This window comes from Lepidochelys kempii, chromosome 8, assembly GCF_965140265.1.
Source record: "Lepidochelys kempii isolate rLepKem1 chromosome 8, rLepKem1.hap2, whole genome shotgun sequence".
NCBI classification, from domain to species: Eukaryota; Metazoa; Chordata; order Testudines; family Cheloniidae; genus Lepidochelys; species Lepidochelys kempii.
In genome coordinates this window covers 73,229,285-73,250,290 of record NC_133263.1, presented here as the reverse complement: position 1 = coordinate 73,250,290, position 21,006 = coordinate 73,229,285, and the positions used below count along the sequence as shown (strand labels likewise).

The following is a 21,006-nucleotide window of genomic DNA, read 5'->3' as shown; positions in this document are numbered from 1 at the left end:
TAAAAAGGCATCTTTCCAAGTTTAAGTGATTGATTTAAAAAAAAATGCAGGCTCTAATCCTATTTCCACTGAAGTTTATAGGAATTTAACTATTGACTTTAATGGAAGGTGATTCAATCTGTAATCTTTAACCTGATAGCTACAAGAATTTTTATAAAGAATTCATGAAATGACTTCCTCAGAGGAAGCTACCTTTTATTTTACTTATTAATCTCTCTGACCCCACAAATGTTCTTCATGCTTTAAATTTTCTTTAATTTTATACCACAAATTGTTTACTATGAGAAAAGCACTCCAATGCTTCAAGGGTTTTATTTCCCCTGCTTGTGATTTTTTTTTTTTTTAAATCTGAACTATGCAAAATTACCTGAATTGGTAGATGGCATTCTTGGGTAATAGTCTTTGTTTATTAAATGGGTCCTCTTCTACCTGTTTACTAAATAATTTGGTCTCCTTTTAGAAGTTACTATGAAGTAAGGCATGCTGTGGAAAACCTAATGACCCAGAAGTGCTATTTGGACAAGTGTCTTATTTCCCTGTTCAGCAAGCAGGAAGTCTCAGTCTCAGGGAAGGCGTTAATATCAGCACTGAGTTGTTGGATTTGGGAAAAGTAAAAAGGAGGAGCTAAATGGAATTAGGACAAATGTATGATTCAATTCAGTGAGATTTTTTTTTTGTCATGACAAGCTAGCCAAGTGTAGCCAGAGTGTAAAATCTTTTTCTTGTACTACTTTGTATTTGAGATATGGATATAAAAAGTGTTTTGTATCTCACTCTCCTCTATCACATTTGGGTGCACAGTTGCTCTTCTTTGGGATTAGACTACTTTGTGCCTTCCAATATCCACCTCTAGTTCACGGTCACTGATCCTGTATTTGGTGAGAGTCTGCCTTAGTTTACTACATTTCACTGTGGTTAGATAGTCTGCTAGTGTGATCATTCAGATCACTTAATTAAAAGTGGACAAATTTAATCATGGTACAAAACTACTCATTGAAGTGATAGTCAACAGCTGTTGTTTTATTATTTAACTCTAGTCTCCACAAATAAACAGTTATCGACACCCCTGTTATGTTAAATGCCTAGATGCAGAAAAGGTTCCAATTTGCTCACAAGAAGCTCTTATTACTAGGATTGCTCTGTAAAATGCAACATGAGGAGAAGAGAGCCAAATGTTTGCTGCCTTGTTTAACCATGCTTACATAGCTTCTAAATATGAATGTAGTCAAAGATTTTGGCAATACTCTGCAGCTTGCACTCCAAATGTGCCCAGAATTTTGTATCTAACTATAACCCTCTGAATGAAAGACTCGAAAGAGGCAAATGTAAATTCTTTCAGTGAAGTGTCTTTAGAAATCCATGTAGAAAGTTAAATTTATTATTGGGCTTGCTGGTGGATCCACTGACAGGTCAGTAACTGAGTGACAGTCTGTAGTATACATCTAATTTGTGCATGAAGGGAAACCTTATGCTCTCTTTACTGACATAATATACTTGGAATTTGAAACCGCTCATGGTAGTGCGTAAGGAATAAAAACTGATTTGGGATTACTGCAGAAAAGCTCAAATCAAAACTGGCCTGTTTGCCTGATTTAAGATGGTACAGCAGTAAATATGGGCTGTTTTAGTAGTATGCAGCCAAAGACAGACAAGACACTTCTCATGGTGGCATTTGTGCACTACACCAACCACAGCCTTGAATTTGCTTATTTGCATCTCAAAATAGATTCTCTTTCTTAAAAAGACTTGAGTTTATTTTGAAAGATGTTTTCAATTTTTTGGCAACTTCAAGCCCTTGCTGATGCCTCTGAGGTAGCTAAGAGCTAGATATTCTTGCTATACTCTGGGCTTGTTTATCAGGAACGAAGGCAATGATCAAAATGATTATTTGGCTGTTGCCCATGCAGAGATTTGTAGAAATTGACTCAGAACCTGATGTAGCCTGAATGATAGGAATTCTTATGGAGATCAAGACAAGCAAATTGTGGGCACACTGTTGTTTTTAAGATGGGCTTAATAGCCATTATGACTAAAATCTCCCTCTCACTTTTTAAAGAGAAGATCTGTTTGAGGTTTTGCAAAAGCTAGAAAGTGCTATACTGGAATTCAATTGTGCAAGACCGACTTGGCCCTTATATCTGAAATACACTTAAGAATGGCAAATTTCAAGGGTTAACTATTTCTGTATCTTTAGAGTATGTATCTTTATCTGTGTAACTATTTCTGTATCTTTATGTATGCATAAAGCTGCCATTGAAAATATGGATGCCAGATTTACCAAGCAACAGTAGCAAGCATTCACATGATTTCAGTGCTTTAACTCCACATGGGGCTCATGGGAGGGAAAATGGTCTGTTAGGACAATCTGCTAGAGCATGTCACACAGGTATTGATTGAGGAGGAAAAGGAGAGTGCCCTGCTCTAAAATTTAATTTTAAATACCATGAACTTCACAACAAATGTGCCTGTTTAACAAAGCTTTTGGAGTCAGATTTTCAAAGGCACACATGGTAGTAAGGCACCTAACAGTCCTTTGTGCCTTTAAAAATCTCCCCCTTAGCCACTACACCACTACATCTGAGATTTAGAGTCTATTGCTGTTACAGAAAATTTTGTCCTTCAGTGGTAGAATATGGGTTTGCTACAGGTAACTTAAGTCAAGCCTATTCTCATATAGGTAGCAAGGCACACTCCATGACTTGATGCAGATAGTAAAGGCCAAAGTAATAGCTTTCTAGTCCCATCAGTCTGTTCTCTGCTGGTATTAAGAGTGACTTAGAAACAGACAGATTTATGGTAAATAAGGATGCTTATGGAAGGGGAGAGGACCATGAAGGTCTGATTCTTGTTTCAAAGCCTGTGGAGTATTTTAGGTTAGCTCCCCTTGCTCATCCTACAGGATTAGAGCTTTTATTTATTTATTTTTTTTATAAAAGGGGTATCAAGTACAAGTTTTTAAAAGAACACCAACTTAAAAATCACACTTCTGTCTGAAATTAGTAATACCCAAGTTTTCTATAACAAAGACTAGAGGGAAATGATTTTTCAGTTTCTTTACTTTGTTTACTTGACAGCAGGTTTTGTATAGACTATGGGTGGGCAAACTTTTTGGCCTGAGGGCCGCATCTGGGTGGGGAAATTTAAGTGCATGCAGGGCCATGAATGTGGGGCTGGGGCAGGGGCTTGGCATGTAGGAGGGGGTGTGGTGTGCTGGAAGGGGCTCAGGGCAAGGGGTTGGAGCAGAGATGAGGTGTCGGATGTATGGGAGGGGTCAGAGAAAGGGTTGGGCCTCTGGGGTGTGGGGCAGAGGGCTGAGTGCGCTGCCCTCACCTGTAGGTACCTCCCCCAAAGCTTCTGTTGTCCGGGAATGGGGAACCATGGCCAACGGGAGCTTTGGGGGAGGTATCCACGAGCAAGGGCAGTGCGCTCAGCTCTTTTTCTTCCACCCCCCTCAGGGCCACAGGGATGTAGCGCTGGCCGCTTCCTGGGTGGTGCGAGGCCCGCGGCGCCACGGGGGTGGCAATCCTGTGGGCCAGATCCAAAGCCCTGAGGGGCCAGATCTGGCCCACGGGCCATAGTTTGCCCACCCCTGGTATAGACAGTTTCATTGTTTTAATGATAGTCTGTTTTCACCTTGGTGTATTGGTAGCTCTTCCTCGCAGCAAAAAAGATGAGACTTTTTCTTTTATATATATTTTTAAAAGTGATTAAAATGGCAACAATTGGTGAGGGGACTTGGGTAGGTATAACACCTGACACTCTTTCTAACTCAATTTTTGAAACTATCCACATTTCTAATTGTGACAGTGTTCTTTTAATGAGAGAAATTCTAATTTGGCGAGGTTAGTATTAGAACTTGATCTTATAAACAAACTACTTTTAATTTTAATGGGTTTATTGGACAGTGACTCCTACCAAAAATGGGTGATTGTGAAACATATTTGTAATTTGAATGTGTAAAGCATGTTTCTTGACTTTCTCCTGTTGCATTAGCAGTATATTTGTTATACCAAAAAAATAAAAACCAGCATGATCTTATTAAAGGGGAAAAGGCAAAATACCACATTTATTGTGAATACAGAAAGACTCATAGTAAGCAATTAGTTATGGCTATAACATTCCATTCAATCTCATATGTATTCATACATTCATTCATACACACACACAGGTTCTGCAAGGTTGTTATCATAGTTACCAGCCTTGGAGTTGCTCATGCCAAGCCACTGGCCAGGTGGCCTGGACATGAGGAGGGAGCAGGGCCTCGTCAGATGTACATCTGATGCTCCTGGAAGTTGGTTTGCAGAATCAGACCCCAAAGTTCTCACTTTCCAGAGTCCATTTTTATAGGAATTTCTTCCTATGTCAGTCTATGGGAATTGCTTCATCATGCTGTGGCTGAATCAATCAGCAGATGTCACATTCCTGATGGCTCCGTGATGCCAGATGTTATCTTGTTCTTTGGTTCTCCCATGCTTGAGGCTGGTGGGTGGATTCCAGTCTTCCCTCTGGGGGTTCTCTGGTTATTTCCACTTGACACCTTCTTCAGCCGATGGACACTGGATTCTTAGGCTGGCACCTCCCTGATCATTCAGTTATTATCCACACCAAACATCCATCCACATACATCCTCTATCTCTATTTTAATCACAATTGTTAACAAAGCGAGATGAATACAACAAAAGGGTGGGGAGTCTCTGGGTGCTGTTTCTGTTGTTACAGAGTATTGCTTTGAGTCTCTCTCTGTGTGAGTGGTTGTTGTTACAAAGAATTGCTTTGAGAACAGACTCGGTCTTAGAATGTACTAATACAATAAGCAGCTTGCAATTTTCACACATAGAGGGAGAGAAACAGTACTAAAAACCAAGAGACCTCTTAATTAGTAATACCCTGAAATTTAAACTATGAGGAAATCAAACTCATCTGTGATTTTAATACAGAACGTCTTTAATATGATCCAACATATTGACCATTTTCCTTGGTAAGTCATTTGTGGGCAGTCTTATAGTCTCATTAGTTTTGTATCCCGCTCTTCCTGCTCCATTTACTTGCATATCTAGGTTTTACCATATGCAGGAGTAAAATTGGGGTTGGGGGGAAGAGGTGGTAGAAGTCTTTCAAGCTCTACCGACAGAATAAGCACCTATGGGAGATACCAAATTGCTGTGCTACGCACAGTTGCTTATGATCATGCTTGCTTTGTGAACTCCACTGTGCTCATTGAGCTTGGGTCGCCCCTTGGTGAAGCTTGAATATGTCTACAGGATTTGGTGGCTCCCTCAGCTTACCTCTCTCATGGATGTGGCGGGAGGGGACAGCACCTGCTTGTGACACCAAATTGAGATATCTCTTGCAGTAAATTGTGCAGATCTGTAATCCTCCTGCTCCTTTCTTACATAAGCAATAAAACAGTTAACAAGGTTGACATTTAAATTATCGCCTCAGATTCCTGAGATGATAATGTCTATATACAGGCAAAGCTGCAGTTTGTACTGGAATAGTAAAACTGCTCCCTACAAACAAAACAAACTGTACTGCTAAGGGCAAATTTCATTGGTATAGCTGCACCTGCACTAGGGGCTTCTGCTGTCATGGCTATATGTCAATCAGGGATCACACCTCTTCACACCCCTTGACCAATATAACTATGCCAACAAAAGTTTCTTCTGGGGGAATTCTGTGCCAAAAAAAAAATTCTGTGCACAATATTTTAAAATTCTGCATATTTTATTTGTCATAATAACACAATATAATCATGCCAGTTTCAATTATTTTGGTAATTTATTTCAAAATACCAGTCAACAACTATGTCTGTAACAATATAAACAACATAAAAGATTCAGGAAATGTTTTTTTGACGAATAAATCCTTATTAGGTATATTAATACAGAACTTTGAGTAATAATTCATTTAAACTACAATACAGAAACAAATTTTCGCACCCCTCAGAAACAGTGCAAATGTTGGGGAGTCAGAGGTAATGGAGGAGCTGAGGGAAAGGGAAGTAATTTCTGGGAAGGAGCCGGGGAGTGAAAGTGGAGGGTTGTTCGGTGCTAGTGGGAGAAGTATGGAACAGGTTTTTTGGCGGGGAGTGGAGGGGCGAGGATCGTTAGGGAGCTCCCCCACCCATGTAGATCCTGGCTGACCCTTAGCCTCTTCCATTCACTCAGGCACATCTGCCCCTGTCCCCATGTGTCCCTTCCTCCCTGCCCCGCATCTCCATGGGTCCCTGCACCCCCCCACTCCCATCCAGTCCCTGCTCCAGGCTGTCCCCCCCCCACTAGCCCTTCTGAACCCCTGTCTATGTGACCTCCCAGCAGCCCCTTGTGCTCTGCTCTCTCTGTCTCCTGCCCCCAATACCCTGTGCCTCCTCACTTGGCCCTACGGAGAGTGCACTGTGAGGAATGAAGGCTCTGCTCTCTCCTTATCAGCTGCTGACTGCTACAGCCTGTAAGTGGTAAGCCAACTGCCTCTGTTCTGGCACCACAGCAGTCCTTTGTGGGCAAAAGGCATAACTGCAGAGCCTCTCTGGCAGAATGTGTTTTCTGCAGAGAAAAAAAATTTCAGGGCACATGAATTCTGTATGCGCACAGTGGTGCAGAATTCCCCAGGAGTAAGAAATCTGTAGATGTACCCTGAGTGAACATCTCATTGAGATGAATGTGGAGTGCATGTCTTTCTGAATTATTGTTCCAGGCTCTCTGTAGGCTCTAGTAGACATCTCTGCACTGGTTACAGAGTTCAGATTTTTTAACTTTTCTGTGCAGTCATAACCGTGAGAGCCTTAATGTATTTTTTAAAACTGAATACTGAGATTCTAGAGAAATAGGTAGTAGCCTGAGTACTGACTGAATCTGAGCCCTGACATACATAATCACGTTAGCGGATGTTTTAGCAAATTTCAAAGCAATTCGTGGGGCATCAACTCCTATATGAATCACAAGGAAGTCACCCACTACACTAGGTCAGAGAGTATATCCCAGAATTGAGAGAGATTTGTTATCAAGGAAGAGGCTTTCCTGAGTGCATCTGAGACAACATCCATGCTTCCCCCTTATAGTACTACTAGATGAGTAATACTTGTGTTTCTGTTTTGCCATACAGAATGAAGTAGGTCATGATTGATCCATATTTTTCCTCAAAGCAAATGTGTTCAAGTGTGTGGCCTTAACCGAGGGTGAAAGTCACCTCCTAAATGAGAGGACTCTGGTCATTCCTGTGAACACTGGTGAGGCTAGAATCAGAATATTCTATAGCTATTTTTGGTGTATTCAGTTACTAGTCACACTTAACTATATAGGGTAAAATGAATCATCTAGTTACATTTTCTTTAATGCTTTAAACTAAAACTTTTTCACCAGCAGGAAAGTGATTGGGATAGTTTCCTTCTTCCATAGACAAATATTTGGCACCCAAAATGCTAAGTTCTCAATGTACCAGTCCCACCTTCTCTCTCTCTCATTTCTTTTTAAACTCCTCCTTAAAAAAAAAAAAAAAATCTCTACCCAAACTGGCAGGTGTGTTGATTTCAGAACAAGGTTTTATGGCTCGTGTACTTGGATTTTTTTCTGTAACTTTTATAACTACTACTACATTGTTAAAAAGGCTTCTCTCTTTGGTATAACCATAAGGTAAATACTATCTCCCACTTCTCAACCTGAAACTTCATCTGAAATGTAGTAGAACAGTGCTGTACCCACAACCAATAGCAAGGTAATGTGTTTTGATTTCCTAGTGATAATTCAACTATGTTCAGTTACATTTTACATGTTACTCTATCATAGTAGCAACCTAATTATTAAATTAAGAAATGGTAGTTGACCTAGAGAATTCATCATAACAATTTTCATGCTACATGCTTAAGTGCAAGGGGAAGAACTGGTTCCTTATGTAAGTCTGCGTCAACCTCTCCTGCTTCGACCTGCATTGCAGCATTAAATAAGCTGCCCACTTCCACTTGTCTGCGAGGACTGAACAGAGCTGAGGAAGCAGTTACACAAATGAGAGGTTTCTTCAGCTACTTCAGGTTATAGGGGCTGGGCTAGTGCTCAGGGCTTTGTAAATCCACGAATCGTACTGTCATTTTCCAGCGTCCACGAAAGCTGACGGAGCTCCACTTCTAAATTGATATGACGTGGTGTATTACAGATTGCAAACAAAAGCGAAGGCTAGTGGGGCAGGAAATCCAGCTGCACAGTAAACACAACTTTCAAACGCTGCAGCGGGGAATGAAGAGCTCATTCAGGTCAGGCCTCAGGGACCCGCAGCTAAAGGAAGTAACTGGGCAGCCCCGTTATCATGAGGTGCTACCGTTTCTAACCACCCTTGCGGCTGTTACCGGCTGGTCGCAGCCTGACACCGCTTGGGGAACAAGGGAAGGTGTTTACATGACACTCCTTTTAAAAGTGCCTAAGAAAATACCTCCCCGACGGCTGCTCGGTCTCCCAGCGCCCCTCACGTCCCCGACCCGCACGGCAAAACTCAGCGCCTCACCCCGCTGTTCCGTAGGCCCCGCCCCTTCTGTAATCGCGTTAGCTCCACCCCCTTTTCCGGTTTGGCGCATGCGCAGATCGTGCGGCGCATGCCGAACCGCGCGAGGAGTTGCGGCGCGTGCTGGGTTCTGTTGGCTGCGGGGAGGGCCGGTACTGGCCGGGTGCGTTGGACGTTGCGGTACCGTGGCTGGGCGGGCGCGTGGGCCGCTCTCCGGGGAAAGGCGCTGCGGGGGCCAGCCAGGAGTCGGCCCTGACCTTGCCCAGGTCCCGCTGGGAGGAGCGGAGGCCGCCGGGCTCGGGGGGCCTGGCACCCCCGTGTTCCTGGCGCCGACCCGAGCGGACTGGGGCCTTTGGGCGCTCTTAGTCCGCGGGCCCCCACGCCCGTCCGCTGCCGCTCCGCCAGGCCGGCAGGGCACCACCGGCCGGAGGAGACCCGCACACTGTGACCTCTGCGCGCCTCTGCCCCTCGGGCTTCCTGAGCCGCGCGTGTGTTGGGGCTCGGGGCTGCCTGCGCCCCCGGGCGGCCGGGGCTCTCGCCCCCCGCATGACACTGCGAGGGCCGCCCCTCTCCGGGCCAGATTAGGGCCCCACTTAGACCTGGGCTCCCGCCTGTTCAAGGTAGGCCTTGGGTTACGGCTGGATGTGTACGGCCCCATCACCGTAGTATCTAGGCACCTGCCAGAGACGCTCACACTTGTTCTCCTAGCCACCCAAGGAGGTAGAGAAGTATCTTCCCCATTATGCAGCTGGGGATCCGAAGTGCAGAGAAATCTAGTGATTTGTCCAAGGTCACCCAAAGTCTGGCAGGATTAGGAGTTCAATGCAGATCTCCCAAATCCACATACAGTGTTTTAACCTCAGGACTGTTCTTCTCTTCAAATTAGGCTATAGTACGGTGAAGGTAAAATTTAACCTTACAAATAGAATTAAACAAGCAGTTTTGTTGATATAGGAAATAGTATAAAATTCAGTTCATGCTCCGTTACCAGTATTAATTAGTTCATGTAGGTCTAAAAAGAACAACGAAAGGAATTATTTTTTTCACCAGCTTTGGTATATGTGGCAGTATACACAGAGGAAACAGATGGCTTGCCTAAGGTGCTATTTTTAAAGATACTCTTCAGAGGAGACCCACACTTACTGGGGGTCACATGGTAAATTGGGGCTGAACTGGACTATAACTCAAGGTGCTTGTGACTGTCATAAAAATAATAGTTCTGATTTTTTTTATTGAAGACTGAGGGACTTGGAATAACATTTTTACATTGCTCTAATATAGCTTCATAGATATAGTCTTGGACATTTGCTAAAAAGCCAGATATTTTGCTGGTGTTTATGAATTCATCATTAATTGTAAATGCTGACTGTTTAACTATTTATATATGCTGACCATCCTATGCCTGTTTTTTACTTTAATTTCTTTTTAGTGATTTGCTGTGGAAAATGTATTCATGGTTATGTTTTAGTAAGAATTGCCCATGGTTTTGTCTTTTAGATGTACAATTTTTTCTCTTCAAATCTGATCTAAAATTAGAAGTTGTGATGGGTTTGTCTACTTCATCTCCATCTATTGCTGCTCAGTCAGAAAATGTATCTGTACACCCTCAAACAGCATCTCCACCTTCAGAATGTCCCATGCACCAGGAAAAAATGGAAGGTAACTACCTACCAAAATAGAGTGAAACAAAATCTAAATCTCAGAAAAGTGCTTTGAAAGGTATTTTGCAAGAAAGGAAAGCTATTTATCAGTAAAGGAGTATTAGTATGACAAGTGTCTTCCTTCACAAAAATGCAACTTGCAAGTAGTTGTATTTTTAAAGGTAAAGAGGTGTGAGTTTCTTACCAAGCTGTTTTACCTGCTAAAGTGATAGTTCAGGATTCTGTCTCCTGTAACAGTGACTGATGTGTCTGATGTCTAAAGTTTCATTTCTTACATTGCTGTAGTTGTTATTCGTGTCCTCAACTACAGAACTCTGAACTGAGGTCTTGAAAGATAAGAGGAGCTGATTCCCAAATGCATTCTTAAAATGTGTAGGCATGTACTCTTTAAGTCTGGCTAGTCTTAGTGACTTGAGATCTTTTAAACTGTAAATGCCAGAAGCTACTTTAATTTAATTTAAAGTTTGGGGTTCCACAGTAAGAACATAAGTCTTCTGACTTATAATGATTAACATGCAGAAGACTAGGTTCTAACAAACAGCAATATTTGCATAGCTGTGTTGCGTGCCCTGTAGTCTTATGTATATACTGTTGCAAACATTGTTAGACTACACATTTAATCAGAAAAACAGAAGCAGAAAATACAGTATATGTGCAAAGCATCAGACTTGATTTTCTTTTTCCCCCAAACCTTAGCATTTGTATTTCTTGACTGTTGGTAACTAACTATGAATCTTAAGTTGCACAGTTCTTAGAATTCTTAAAAGTAATTAAAAATCTTTAATGTGGTCTTGGCGTTTAAGATGCCTCAAATGCTGTGGGATGTAGAAATATATGTTCTTGAAGTGTGCGTCTTCTCTGAAATGACTGTAAGTATAGCATTGTGAAATTCTGTTTGCTTCCCTATAACTTCCAGGGCAAATTTGATACCCTTAGAGAATTTGGATGGCTACAAAGTTTGGGGGGAAAACATCCCAATAAATTCATGTTTGAGCAGAAACAAGCATGGAAACATCAGTCCCAAATAAACTGGGTTTGAAAGATTTGAATATGTGGAAAAGGTTTTATAATAGAAACTCTTTTGGAACTTGAATTGTATTGGTCACGACTAGGCACTTGCAATAATAATTGTGGGAGTACTGTTTTTAGGGAAAGTTCATCACAGAAACTGTTATAGGTTCTCCATTAAATTAATGACCTGCTCTGTTATATCAAGTGATTACAAAATTAGTGTTTTAACTCTTCTCTATTAAGTCTCTTTTTTTCATCATTTCCTCCTTAGGCCCAGGCAATCTCATCTGTATAGGCAGACCTGTAGAGAGTCTGAACTAAGTCAGTGGGGCTCCACATAGGGTCTGGGATTTCAGGAACAGGGTTTTTGTTGTATATGGATGTAAAAAAATAAGGTGAATTATTTTCATGTTGCTTGGTGTCAGCATTTAACAAGAGACTTTGGTGTGTTACTTATCAGATGAAATCTGTGGATATCATTCTCTTAGGAATCATCAGATTACTTATGCAAAAGCTGCAAAATTTGTTATTGGTAATATAAATTCAAGAGGTGTGTTGAAATGACAAGCACAGGAATGAAAAAAACTGCCAATTATTTGACTGACGAGTACTTGTGTGTAATTGGAACTCTCAATAGCATCTTGTTCAGAGGGAGTTGGAACCATTTCTCAACTGAAAAGAGCAAAGGGGTGATGGGGGGAGGGGGTTGGTTTATATTGTGGTTTGGTGAGCTCTAAGAAAATTGACTTGTACACCTACTTGCACACCATGTTCTTCCCTTTCCAAGTCCCATTACATTTGATTATGAATTGTATTTTTGTACTAATGCATGGTTTAATGTTTTCTTTTTTTCAGGTTGTCCAATGCACATGAAATCTCCTGACCATGGTGTTGAGAACCAAAATAATAATATTCCTGCACATCAGGAACGAGCATATGAATATGTGGAGTGTCCGATGAAATCTAGTACATCTCAAATGAAAGATGACATAGATCCTAGAAATATGGTAACTTTTGTGTAGTCTGGGTGTCTTTTGTGTAGTGTGTTCCCTTCTAAAGTGGCTATGAAAACGAGATCTCAGTAGTAGCACTGGCACAGACAAAAGAACTATCGATGTTAAAGCTGTTCTATCTTTGTGTTGCGAATACACTTGAAGATAAACTGCTGAATAGTTAAGGCCTAAAAGTTGATCTTCTTTTAAAATCATTCCACTTGGGTAGGGAATGCCCTCACAATTATAAATGTCTACTTAACAACAAAGACAAGATGGCCCATAGAGCCACTGCTATATGTGTGTTAAGGGTTCGTTTAATATTTCCAAGGCTGACAGGGATGTGAGCACTGTGGTATGTTGAATGATGAGCTCTACCTGATGGAGTTCCTCAGATCGGTCTTTTGCAGGGCCTCAGCAAGGTTCTCTCTGTTTAAAGTAAAATTGTGATGTGGAGCTTTGGGTTTAAAGAGGAGAAAGAGGACATCTGGCAGTCTTAGGCATGGATGAGGAGTACCAACTTCAGAAGAGAAATAGTTATTTCTTCAGAGGACCATGCTTTTTGATGTCTGTAGCAACTGTATAGTTATACTGTGATTGTTTTTTAAAAAATACTATGATATATCAAAACACTTTTGGCTCTGAGATTTTGTTAAAGCAATCATTTGTGTTTAGATGCCACCGCCTAATCAAATGCCATCCCTGAATCAACCATTTCCATTATCAACTATCAGAGAAGAGTCTTCCATTCCTAGAGCGCATTCAGAACAAAAATGGGTTTATCCGTCAGAACAAATGTTTTGGAATGCTATGCTAAGGAAAGGGTAAGTAAACTGATTTTACCCAGTAGAATGTGTGCTAGCCAGAAGACTGCAAAATAAATCATTATGCGTTGATATTGTAGGCATTTAATTAAGGGGTTGGTGGGCTGCAGGCAGTAATCAGTCAGCTTGTTCAGAGAAGTCAGTATCCCTTTAAAAAGTTTTCCCAAGAGGAAATTGGTCTTAAAAACTTGGTTACTGTGGATTTTTTTTTTTAATGAAAGTTCCTCCATTTTGAACATTAGATCAGGTCCACTGGTGTTAGCAACATGGAACCCCTCGTGTAGACAACGTTTCTGTGTCTGTCAGTATCAGTTAGACATTCACTAAACAGGTTAAGAGAAAGTGGTGTTAAAAATGTTGGTGGCTGCAGGAGCTTTGGGTAGCAATATGGGTTGCCTAGTGTTGACTAGTATAGAAATGGGTTTAGCAATAGTGTGATTTCTGTGTTGTGGGTTTTTTGTTTTTTTTTTAAGTGTAGACAAGGCCTGAATGAAGCACATAAATCTCTTAGCCTAAAAAATGCTTTGGATCAGTAATGGGAGAGTGAGACAACTTTTTTTTTCATACAAGTAATACATGTGTAAAGTGGGTTTTTGTTGAAACTGTCATATTTAAACTTTTTAAGGTCCAATTGATGATAAAATACAGTAGTTATTTATATCACTGTATTCAAAGTAGTAAAACTTTAGTCCATTTATTATAAACTATCTTAACACGCGTGTGCCGGATTAGGGAATAAGAGAGTTATTTGTACATGACTCTTACATGATTTTTTTTCTTTATCTAGTACATTTATCTATCAAAAATGAATTTGGGTTGCATCCTGCACAAAATTTTCTAAGCGTTGTGAAATGTAAACTAACTATAGATAGCTTTGTCAGCACATTCCAATACCATGACTTAGCTCATGCTGTTTATTTGTTCAAGCTGTGATTAGTGTTAGATAACTATAAGTTGTACGTAGAAAGTTAAGAGGACTAAAGCAGGGGACTGGAAGCTAGCAATGCATGACTTCTGACTCTGACAGAGTTGCTCTGTAACCTTGGGGCAGATCTTTCACCTCTCAGAGGAGGTGGGGAATTTAAGCTCCAATATTTGTAAAAATTTCCAATATAGTGTTCCTTTCTTAGATGGAGGTGGAAAGATGATGACATAAACCCCAAAGATATGAATAATATTATCAAGATTCACAATCAGAACAATGAGCAGGCTTGGAAAGAGATTTTAAAGTGGGAAGCTCTTCATGCTGTGTAAGTACATTTGAGATGGAAAAACAAAAAATTTCTTTGGTTCTTGCTAATGTAAGTCTTTAAAAGTCAGAATGGTTTCAATTTACCCAGAAAATGACCTGATGTTTATAATTCCAAGACTTTAAGACTTGTGTGTTTTTTGGCTGTAGTACCAAAATCCCTTAGTTAGGAACAAAAGTTTAACAAGATCCAGTGACTGAAAGTTTAAGTCAGCAACGTTTTTAAACTGGAAACAAGATGAAAATATTGACTGGATAAGCTAACAATTGGAACATATCAAGGGTGGGGTAAATTCTCTATCACTTGGAGTCCTCAAATCAAGATGATCTATCTTTCTAAAAGATATGTTGTAATTCAGCCAGAGGATGCAGGGGCTACATGCAGGAATTACTGGTGAAATTCTATGACCTGTGATATACAGGAGATCAGACTAGAGGATTATAAATTCCTTTCTGGCCTTAAAAATCTATTGTATTAGATTATCATACATCTGAGATGCACTTTGTGCAGGATATTGGTGGCAGAGGCTATCTGAAAGCTGGTTACAGATCCTGTCATGTGGGTCAGAATGCTCATCTCTCAGAGTAAGTTAGAATAACCTAGGGGCTTCTTTAACTTGTGTTGGCAATATGTGGTCATAAGACTGGGCATACGGGGTCAGACCAATAGTCCATCTAGCCCAGTATCCTGTCTTCTGATGAAAGACAGAAAAACTTCAAAACCAGAGTCCAGCGAGAGACTGCTGAATTGGAATTCATTTGCAAATTGGATACAATTAACTTAGGCTTGAATAGAAACTGGGAGTGGCTAAGTCATTATGCAAGGTAACCTATTTCCCCTTGTTTTTTCCTACCCCCTTCCTCCCCTCCCCTCCCCAGACGTTCTTGTTAAACCCTGGATTTGTGCTGGAAATGGCCCACCTTGATTATCATACACATTGTAAGGAGAGTGATCACTTTTAGATAAGCTATTACCAGCAGGAGAGTGGGGTGAGGGGAGAAAAACACCCATTTTTTCATGGTCTGTGTGTATAAAAACATCCTCACTGCATTTTCCACTTTTATGCATCCGATGAAGTAAGCTGTAGCTCACGAAAGCTTATGCTCAAATAAATTGGTTAGTCTCTAAGGTGCCAAAAGTACTCCTTTTCTTTTTGCGAATACAGACTAACACGGCTGCTACTCTGAAACCTGTCTTCTGATGGTAGCCAATGCTATTGCTTCAGAGGGAATGAATAGAACAGGGAAACTATTGTGTGATCCAGTCTCAGCATCTGGCAGTCAGAGGCTTAGGGACACCCAGAGCATGGGGTTGCATCCTTGACCATCTTGTCTAGTAGCCGTTGATGAACCTTTTGTCCATGAAGTTATCTAATTATTTTTTTGAACCCAGTTACACTTTTGGCCTTCACCACATCCCCTGGCAAGAAGATCCACAAGCTGACTGTGTGTTGAATGAAGAAGTACTTCCTTATGCTTGTTTTATATCTGCTGCCTATTAATTTAATTGGGCAACCCTTGTTTTTTGTGTTCTGTGAAGAGTAAATAATACTTCCTTATTCACTTTCTCCACACAATTCATGATTTTATCGACCTCTATTGTGTCCACCCTAGGGAACCATATGTCATCTGAGAATCAGCAGAGGTCCACCGCACCATCTGCCTCTGACGCACCCTTTACACTGGGGTGAGTGGCTGTTTGGTGTAGGATCCAACTCTGCCATTTTTACACCAACTGAGAGCTCCCGTGCTGTGGGTAATGCTTGGCCACAGTCTCCTCCTTTACTTGAGTGGTCTATTCAAAAAAGAGAATCTGACCCAGTGTGATCCCATTGGCCAGAAATGATCTCTAGTGTTTTCTTCTGTCACGGGTACTCTTATTGCTGTCCTCCCCGATGGAGATACCGAAGAGATATGTTAGTCACACTGTTACTTTCACATTTACTGAGAGCTTACTGCTGACTTGTAAATCTATTTTAAAGATTTATTAAAGTAATTGTTTTATTATTTGAATAACTGATTTTTTACCACAACTTTTTCTAATATACAATTTATGTATCAGTAAAACAAGTTCTTAAACTGTACGTTATCTGTCTTAAAACTGAAAGTGTCTTTTTAATTGTTTAAAATGTATTTAGGGAATGCCCATGTGGACCATCATTGATCCGGTTTGGAGGTAAAGCTAAAGAGTATTCACCCAGAGCCAGAATTCGCTCATGGATGGGGTACGTTTACAGGACCAGAAATGTGGGGTTTTTTCCTTATATGTTGAAATGTGATGTAGAAGTAGATTTTTTTAAAAATGTTTTAGAACGACAATTTTAAACTATATTTACCATAAGAGGCAGGAGTAGCCTATATAGTACATATGACTTGTGCCCATTTTATGAAATGTCATCTTGATTTCATAGCTGGTGTTAATTTACTGAATTCTCTTTCCAGATATGAACTTCCTTTTGACAGACATGATTGGATTATTGATCGTTGTGGGAAGGAAGTTAGATATGTTATTGATTATTATGATGGTGGTGAAGTAGATAATTCTTATCAGTTCACCATCTTGGATGTCCGTCCTGCATTTGATTCTCTCTCTGCTGTGTGGGACAGAATGAAAGTAGCTTGGTGGCGTTGGACTTCATAACTACACTGAAACTGTACTTTCTCAGATTGAAGATGAGCTGCCATTTGAACTTTAAATAAAGATTATAGTAACTGTGCTTGTCTTCATTAACCAACATTGTCCTTCTCTCTGGGGGAAAACACTATGCAGTTTTGTATGAACAGATACTTCATACCATCTTTAATTTAAAAGTAAGGTACATGCTTTTCTCTATTTAGGTTTATTTCAGTGGTCAAGTTCTTTCCTAGCTGGAAAATCTTGTGTACTTTACAGTCAATTAAGACTAAACTACACAAAATTAGTGACTCTCACAAAGTGCCAGGCACAATGGGGCTTGATGCTAATTGAGCCTTTAGGCACTACTGCAGTATAGATAACAAAAAGTGGGAGTTTTATAAATGTTTTTACTTGGTCATTAAAAGTGGTATATGGATACCATGATGGTGGGTGTGGTGTAAAAATCTAGGTAGATAACTTATTGTTGCAAATTAATTTATATACAGTTATATACCAGTATTTTACTCATTCGTATCTAAATCTGCTGAGATGATTTCAGTTGGACTAACTGTTTAAATAAAAAATATGGCATGTGAATATTTTTAAAGGTATGTTCAACTGAAACTAATGTAGAAAGAGTTGTGCCTATTTTCAACAGACTTTTTTTTAAAAAGAAATGCAATTAATAATTTGAAACAGTGTGATGGTTACTTTTTTCTTTTAAAATGCTGCCTCTGTATTGTATTCCAAAAAGCAGGAAATAAAATGGACATTTCAGAGTAGTTAAGTTTCATTTTTGAAGTTATGAAAAATCCATAGGGTTTGAGTTAATTGTATATATACCGATACTTAAAAGCCCATTGCCTTCAGTAGGTGTTACATGGATACGGTGAAAAGCAGAATTAAGTCTTGTGTGTGAAATTTTAATTTTTGTGGCAAGTAACTGCCTCTCTTAAAGAAAAGATGATAATTGGACACAGTGTTCAGTTTTCACACTTTATAGAGTATATTTTTAAATTTGGTAGACAGTAAATTACTGTATGCTGAAATGTGTTGTCATGTAAAAGATATAAATGTAGAGTATCAGAAATGTTAAGCTATTGATTTAACTTGCTGTTTCTTGCTATCATAATGTAGATATTTAAAATTATTGCATATCGTGTAGCAATTTGAACAATCTTACATGTGTATAGGAAGGGAAATTACTTAAAAACTATTACAAACTTGATATACCCTATAAATCATACTTCGGGGTTCTATGGCACCAGGAGCTTAGTGTAAAGTTTTAAATTAATCTTTCCTTCCCTCCTGCATGTCCTGTTCTTGAGACTGATCCATCCATGCATGTCACTTTGGATTGATAGGAGTAACTGAATACTGTATTCTAGTCCCTCTGGTGGGAAATTTCTCCAATATGTACATAATCCTAATTTTTGGATGAAGGGTTGTGTGTAATTGGATTTATATAGGAAGCTGCCTTCAGAGAGCTGCTTTGCAATCAACTGACTTTCACTTCATGAGGAAGTGATCTCATATTGCTCCTACTTTGATGCTTGTAGTGGAGACCACCTTTGTTGTCCAGAGGAAAAGATCCCCCTTCAGAGGCTTCCAGAAAGTATTGCATAGCCTAAAGTCTAACATAACTGAGGTGCTTTTTCTCTCTCTCTGTCCTTGTTCAGCATAATCCTGTTCTATAGCCATCTGAATTGAAGGCAGTTTTGGACAATAAATAATCCACCTGAGATTGATTTACTATTGTGCAAGAAGAGGCAGAGCTACTAGGAAGATAAGTGGATAGCCCATAAAATCCTACATTTGCTAGTGGAAGGGTTACAAACCCAACATAAGCAGTTGAAATTATGACATCAATACTCCTTGTATGATGTGTCCTCACACCTTACAAATCAGTTTTGATAACTTGTGATACATACAGTCCTGATGCTGTATGTCTCATGCAAAACAGAAAAGGTAGCAATTCTTAAATTGGTATTCAAAAACTTTAAAAAACAAAAACCAAAACCCTCACCTACCTCATTGATTGCAGAAACATAGTGGCTTCATTATCATTGAAGTATTCATTTAATGAAGAACCAGAAGATGTCATATACACCACGACTTGAGTTTACCTGTTTTCTAGTATGCTCCACTGACTGTGGTATGGATTCAGGTTTATTCTTTGCAATGCTTGAACACTATTACTTAAATGTGATATCTTGTCATTTGATTCTCTGTTTTAATAAAGTGAACTTTTTTTACTTTGCTGTTGTAATATTTTCTAGTTTTAGACCCAAGCTGTTAGTGCTGGTGATGGCTTTTCCCAAGTTTGGTGATTAATGAAATGATCCTGTTTACACCCTGTACTTGACTAGCCTTTCTACTTCTGTTACATAACTACACATGTATATATTCATATGAGGAGACTGTACTATGTCTCCATGCTAAATGAGATCTTGTTAATTTTACTGAGAATTTTCACCCATTGCTGGCCGGGGATGAATGGAAAACCTCTCACTGTAGCTCACAAAAGCTTATGCTCAAATAAATTTGTTAGTCTCTAAGGTGCCACAAGTACTCCTTTTTGCGAATACAGACTAACACGGCAGTTACTCTGAAACCTCTCACAGAGTAGGAACTCTAGATGCTTGGTTATGCACCAGGGCAGGGCTTACTTAGGGCTGCCTCTAGCTCACAAGCCCCCTCCTTTTGGCGATGTGCTGGTCAGCCACCAGGTGCCTAAGAAGCTCTGTTGCATACACAGATAGCTGTGTTCCACTGGTCTGGAACAAAAGTTCTCACTTCCACTCGGGGACCTTCAGAATATCAATATCCTCCAGAGCTTGCCAGGCACAAAGGATACTAGCTAGTGACAAGGTCCCCTCATATGACACCTCCTGTCCTGCCCAGAAAATAATGGTGGGGATTTATTAATCATTTTAATTGAATTTTGTATGTGTATGTTACCATGTTCTAAAGGACGTCTAAATTGGCCAGTGATTTTTGTGTGAATAAAATAAAATCCATTGATTGAAAAGTATCATCTTCTGCCCTTGAATTGAAGCAGCTCCTTTAGGAGTAAAAAATGTAATTATTTTTATCATGGTCAGATAACATGCTCTTTTATTTTCCTTTCAAGGCCCTCGAGCGTCACCTTTGAATGGCACACATGGTAAGCTAGGAACCTGTGGGAGTGGACCCTCCAACTATAGGCAAGATGAGTTCATGGGAGAGGTTCTTGATAAAACCAATCAACAGATTGAGTGTCAGAAAAATAAGGATGCAAGAAAGATGGGAAAAGAGACCACACAGTGTGAGGAGAGAGTAGCAGCACAGTTCTAGGGAAATGTCAGCAGGTTGAGGGAGGAAGACAGTGCAGCACAAAGAGCTGTTTGAGCGGTTACTTGCACTCATGTCCACCTGATTGCAGGCTCTAGTGCCAGGTCTAGTTCTTGCTTCAGCCATGCACAGTCAGTTCTCTCCATGCTATCAGACTATGCGGCCTTTGGATGATTCAGGTGTTGGCTGGACCATGTCACAGGTAATGAGTACTAGTACATGAAATAGTCAAATATACTCAGTGCATTCCTCCACTCCAGTCCTCTTGTGGCACCCGTGACAAAAATGAACTAGAAAGGCTGAGAATAACAGACAGGTGACACCCAAAAATAGTTGTCCATTGCATTAATATGCATCTTTCATTGTTTTTGCACTGTTTCGCTATTGTGTTGTATGTTATGATGGCAGCTAGCCTACCTTTCTGGTTTTTACAGTGCCATGTCATAGTTGAAGTAACGTATTGACTTTCCACACAAGGCTTCATTAGCAAGTTTTAATTATATGTCATGAAGTAGAACTTCATCACAGTAATCCATAAGATGTGGGTTGATGTATATGTCCAGTCTCAGTAAAATTCAATCAATCTCATTACAGTAATCCATAAGCTGTTGCTATATATGTAGCCAGTTCTTATAAAATACACTAAAAACTCCATATGTGTCAGCATAGTGAGCACTGCACTGTGTGTAGAAGTACATTACAAGTGTTCACAATTAATTATACACATCTCCTAGAGCTGCCCCACATCCACAAACAGCACAATTAAAAATACCATTTCATTCCCCCTCATGCATGGGACCATGCAAACCCTGATTTGTATGGCATGTGTGGA

General features: G+C 40.1%; 1 protein-coding gene across 3 annotated transcripts in view; it reads left to right on the top strand.

The window, feature by feature from the left end:
* The window catches only part of HCCS (holocytochrome c synthase), a 36,161-nt gene extending 16,289 nt beyond the window's left edge, over positions 1 to 19,872 (top strand). The window contains exons 1-7 of one of the 3 annotated variants that reach the window (XM_073356985.1): positions 8,562 to 9,107; positions 9,985 to 10,146; positions 12,015 to 12,166; positions 12,827 to 12,975; positions 14,106 to 14,225; positions 16,363 to 16,449; positions 16,667 to 19,872. In XM_073356985.1, coding sequence (XP_073213086.1) covers positions 10,032 to 10,146; positions 12,015 to 12,166; positions 12,827 to 12,975; positions 14,106 to 14,225; positions 16,363 to 16,449; positions 16,667 to 16,865 — 822 coding nt within the window. In that variant the 5' untranslated portion in view covers positions 8,562 to 9,107; positions 9,985 to 10,031 and the 3' untranslated portion in view covers positions 16,866 to 19,872. Of the gene's footprint in view, positions 1 to 8,561; positions 9,108 to 9,984; positions 10,147 to 12,014; positions 12,167 to 12,826; positions 12,976 to 14,105; positions 14,226 to 16,362; positions 16,450 to 16,666 lie in introns of those variants that run through there. The other 2 variants (XM_073356986.1, XM_073356987.1) reach the window with 2 other exon arrangements.
* Positions 19,873 to 21,006: the final 1,134 nt, after the last annotated feature.